Source organism: Pygoscelis adeliae, unplaced genomic scaffold, assembly GCF_000699105.1.
Source record: "Pygoscelis adeliae isolate BGI_AS28 unplaced genomic scaffold, ASM69910v1 Scaffold172, whole genome shotgun sequence".
Lineage (NCBI taxonomy): Eukaryota > Metazoa > Chordata > Aves > Sphenisciformes > Spheniscidae > Pygoscelis > Pygoscelis adeliae.
Window position 1 is genome coordinate 4,083,806 of NW_008824338.1, and position 5,491 is coordinate 4,089,296.

Here is a 5,491-nt window from a genome sequence, read left to right on the forward strand (position 1 = left end):
GGATGTTAAGGCTACATTTATACAGTGTACAGTTGTCTTCAGGGAACTCTTCTTTACTCTGCAGAAAATGAAAGTCACATTATATCATTTGACTCAATACAACAATATAAATGTTATAGTACCTTCCAACACTTCCAAAGATGTTAAAACACTATTAGATGCGGTTCCTACATCATCTATATGCCTTGCAAAAGCTGTGTGAACTTCGGCTATCAGCTTATGAGCTACCTTAAGATGTTATATTTGATCAGACCATGGTGCTTTCAGTTAAAATTTGTGCTGTTCATAGTCTAGATTCACAGTCCTAATTCACTTACAAAACTTGTACCTGGATGCATACGAAAAAGTAACTGTAAATAAACATACCTACTACCATTTTCCTCAAGTTCACCCTCCATGATCGCTAAATAAAGTGGTATCAATACCTCAAAAGGTAATCTTCTTAAATGAAAGGTCTATCTAGACAAGTGAAAGGGGCACAAGTAAAGTTACCAATGTTTTAGCGTGTATGCAGCAACAATTGCATGGATCAAGTAACTGTCTTGTGTACAGCTAATGCCATAATCTCATTTTTGTCATAAGATGTCCATTTGGACAACCAAAATCCAGACATTCCAGTCACATACCTCACTGTGACACACTTGACATTTTAGGTTCTTCAGTAGTCATATGTTACATTCAACTGTTTTCTTGATATCTGTTGGCTCTGTGTGTCATAGGAGTGAACCCCTTGTTTATGCGTTTAAGGTAAACTAGTATTTTTAATTTGAAGTTTTCATTTTGGAACTTACCTGATTTTTACTATCCCAAAATGTCACCAAGTACATGAGGTCTGAATAAATGTCTCTGATCCAAGGAAGAAGCTCCACAGATGGGAATGCAGGATGGTAAATATCAACCATGATTTTATCACCGTGCCTTGAGAGATTCAGTTTTGGTGGTCCTATTTTTCCTGCAACACATTGCACCTTTGCTATTAGGCCAAAGCTTTTAACATAAAATATGCTATTTATAGTTAGATTTCCAAAATTCATCAGAGATCTGAGAAGAATTACATGTTTATTTCAATGCTGTTAATATTGCACAGCTGTGACACTTAGAAGTAACGGTGTTTGGATACATTCATGAATCTGCTTCTAAAATGGAAACGGAGATTGTCCATGCAGAATATCACTGTTAAGCAATCTAACTTTCCTATACACATAAGGCCGTAAAAATTCAGCTCACTGACAACAGAAAAAAAAACTAACAAAGCAATTAAACATATATATGTGAATGAGAACAGAACACAAAATTCTGCTAACTAGGATCCCACCATAAATCATGCTCAGCTAAAAACAATACTGTACTGAAACAAAGGCTATCTGAAAATCTGAACAAACCTCACCTTGAGCAACAGTACTTAGGAAGCCTGATTTCCCATGGCAATGGCCTACATGAATTTTTGGTGTCTAATGATCTGACTGAACGTATGAGTTTCTTGTTCAATGGGAAAACGATTTTGTCTCTCTCCTCCATACATGGCTATCAATTTTCTGCAAACTCTCAAACTCAGCATTATTACCGTGACTTCTGTCCCTTTGACAAACACTAGAAACCAGCCAAGTCATGGGAGTATTGGGTGGGGAGGGAATCATAGTGGAAAACACAGAGGGACTCCACTTCTTCAGCTCCAGCAATGCAGAAATTCAACTCTATCTATAGCATAGCCCTAGTCAGGGAGAATCTCACGGGCAATGTTCTGCCTGAAAGCTCTATGTTGAGAATGGAGCAAGTACGAGAGGAACTCTCAGTCTTTCCTCACTCTCTTCTGTCTGCTTTGCACTGCCCATGCGATGCTGGGGCCTGCCCCACTGTTTAGGACAGGTTGGCCTGGAGTCTAGACACACAATTCATTTGCACAATATTAATGTGAAAAACTGTGATTTCTCCTGAAGCAGCCCAAAGGATTTACATGAATAATGAGTAACTGTTAGTTATCCAGCTACAGTGGGCTCCCATAGCTTCTAGATAGTATTTAGACACCCAAAGATGTCAGTACATGGGATTAGAGTGTCAAGAAAGGCATCACCAACCACCTGAATATTACTTCAATGATGCCTAAAGGTCCACAGCTTCCAGTGGCAGTTTCCTACCCTAAACTGGTGTCTGGGACACCAGGCAAGAATATGGGAAGTATGCACAGAGTGCACAGTCAGCATCACTTTCTTGCCTTTAGAAGTTTTGAAAAAATATTCGGATACCACAGTGACAGGGCTAACAAGTCCCTATAGAGGCAGAACTACAGAAGTTCCTACGGAACAACCATCATGCTTCATTTCATCCTGGACTCCTGACGATGTTCCCAAATGAGACACAATAATAGAGCAAAAAGGATAATTACTAACTTTTTAAATTTTGGGAAAAAATTACAGGGTTTAGTTTATTATGGAACTTACCATGCTTTTGCAAAATAAACTCATTTGTCTCAACATACTCAGACTGTTGTGATCCAACAACAGCTTTAACTCGAAGCCAGTGAGAGGCAAAAAGCTCGTGTATTTCCCTTGAGAGATCACAAAAATGAGCTGAAATGTTCACACAAGTTGAGACGATCTTGTAGTGACCTAAACTGTAAAACAGATCAAGTAAAAGTTAATACAATTTCAATTGCACAATATTGTACAATATACTGCCTGTAACAAAACATCTTTGAGGGTGACTGAGCACTGGTACAGGCTGCCCAGGGAGGATGTGGAGCCTTCATCCCTCATCCCTGGAGATATTCAAAAGCCATCTGGACATGGTCCTGGGCAACCGGCCCTAGGTGATCCTGCTTGAGCAAGGGAGTTGGACCAGAAGACCTCTAGAGGTCCCTGCCAACCTCAACCATCCTGTTATTTGACAAATTTTGCCTTAATTTACACTTAGGCAACCTTCACCCTACATGACTTCACCACATAGAAACAAAAGAATTTACCATGGACTGATTGCTTTTATACACTTCTAGAGAATATCAGGTACAGGAAATGACAAAAGAGTAAGAACTTACTTGTAAGGTTTGATTTCCACAATAAAACGAGGAGTTTCAGACATAAGTGGGTACTGCCAATGCAAGACAGTTTTGAAGTTTTTGGATGTTACTACAATCTGCGTTGGTGAAGGCACTAGAAGAAATAGAACAATTGCACTTTGATAAACAGACCTAGTCAAACACAAGAACTGCCAAATGTGTTTCTAAATTATTTGGAAAAGGCAACACGCTAGAAATGACCGGAAAAATTAGACATAAAAATCGCAAATACTCCCCCCCCCCCAATGGACTAGTTTGTCACCAGTATGAACACGAGCCCTGCAAGCTGCTTTGTTATTCTTCTCTCCTACAGAGACAACTTTCTTCCTGTTTGCAACCCAGAACCTCAGATAACCCATGCCCACTAAAAGCAAGTCCATCAGATAGCCCGTATCGGGTTCATAAGCTGTGATGATTATACCCCTATGTTGGTAATTATACAGATATACCAGCAAGACAGACAGTATGAGTTTACTGAAGTTAAAGATTACCCTAGCTCCCGTAGATTTCTCTTGTTCTTCAGAAACTGAATTGGGAAGGGGGTGGGGGGAGAAAGGATACCAAAGCTGCAGTATCAGGGTCTGTGCTCCAGGGAAGTCCTACTGAATCCTACTGCCTCCTGACTCAACCCTGCCAAAAGACAACAGGCCTGCTGGGGAAAGCCTGGATTCAATGTGACTTTCTGACAATGCTATTTTTACCACTCCAGCAGTATTTTTAGAAAGCTGTGATGATAATAATAAACCACTAACATTTGTAAGGAATTTGAACACTGAAGCTGTAACGTAGTTCCATATACAAGAAAGCATTTGAAGTACATTTAGTGAACAACATCAGAGGTAAGGAAGTAAGTGATACAAAAAAATAAAGAGCAGCATTGATAGTTTCCTCCTACAGCAAGCTTCTGTTCTAAGCAGCAACAGGGATATCGGGGGAGCAGCTGCAGGGGAAGGAAAATTACATGATCCTGTAACTACTAAAGGCTGTCGCATGGCATTCAGAAGGAGAAAAAATGAAGGTCACTCAACGGATTTTAATTGTTACTTCTTAGCTTCTCAATGTCTGGTTTGGCATCCTTAATATTCTCTTAATACAGCTTTTCTGAAGTTTTGACAGCTAACTCATATTTGACCTGCTCAAGACTGCTACTTGTTCACAAAGCAAGTGCTCCACCTTCACTCTGTGATACATTGAGGGAAAGTAAACAATCTTCACATCTTGAGAACAAGACCACAAAGATAATAGTCTATGGAAAGTAATACACAGAGGCTGAGATATGCTATTAACCACGAAGATTTGATACACATAACATACATCACTCTGCAACTGGTGCTGCGGTTTAGTTATGCTTTAATATGTACAAAAGTGGCATTTCAGTTATTGGAAAAAAGGAACACAATCGTCAAATTATCAACCACAAGAAAAAAAACCATGACAAGTTGACAGAAGAGGTGTCAAAGCACACAAATGTTACTTCAAATATTTAGTTTTAAGGCACAGTGGAGTAAGTCTTACAAAATTTTACTTTTGTGTACTATTATACAAATAAAACTACATGTAACAAAAGAGTGGAAAATGAAATCCCAGAACATACTTGAACTGTCAGTAGAAGCTACATGGCTTTTAGTTATGCAATTACATACTGCTTTGCTTACTCCTCCCTCATTCTTCCTCCCATCCCCACATTTTTGTTTTATTTTGTACATAGAATTGCTACCCTGGACTTCAAGAGAGCAAACTTTAAGCTACTCGGGGAACTTCCCAGCAGTGTCTGCTGGGAATGTGCTTTTGAGGGCTTAGGAGTCCACTAGTGCTGGTCAGTCTTTAAGAACCACCTTTTGAAAGCACAGGAACAGGCAATCCCACGGTGTCGTAAGTCAAGCAAGTGGGGCAGAAGACCAGCCTGGCTGAACAGGGAACTCCTCATGGAGGTCAGGAGGAAAAAGAAATTGTATGATCTCTGGAAGTGAGGTCAGACTTCACAGGAAGATTAGAGTCATGGTTCGCATATGCAGGGAAAAGACACAAAAGGCCAAAGCTGAACTAGAGTTGAAACTGGCCAGTGTTGTTTCAGATAACAATTAGGGATTTTTAAGGTATATTAATAGCAAGAGGAGGTCTGAAGAAAACATTGGACTGATACTTGTTGAAGATGGTCATCTGACTAAGTGGGATGAAGAAAAAGCAGAGGCATTCAATGCGTTTTTCGCCTCAGTCTTTAATAACACTGATAGACCTTGGGCTGCGCGGTCCCCCGAGTTGGAGGGCCATGAGTGTGGGAACAGTGACTTTCCATTTGCGGACACTGAAATTGTAAGGGACCAGCTGTATCAGCTGAACGTTCGTAAGTCCATGGGGCCTGATGGGATTCATCCCAGAGCACTGAAGGAGGTAGCAGATGTTATGGCAGGACCCCTCTCGATCATCTACCAAAGGTCT

At 40.2% G+C, this 5,491-nt stretch overlaps 1 protein-coding gene across 1 annotated transcript in view; it reads right to left on the reverse strand.

Moving 5' to 3' along the window:
- The window catches only part of IFNGR1 (interferon gamma receptor 1), a 19,570-nt gene that overhangs the window by 10,973 nt on the left and 3,106 nt on the right, over positions 1-5,491 (reverse strand). The window contains 4 exon segments of the mRNA XM_009319144.1: positions 1-58; positions 792-952; positions 2,439-2,611; positions 3,032-3,146. The exon segment at positions 1-58 is cut by the window's left edge and continues 11 nt beyond it. Coding sequence (XP_009317419.1) covers positions 1-58; positions 792-952; positions 2,439-2,611; positions 3,032-3,146 — 507 coding nt within the window.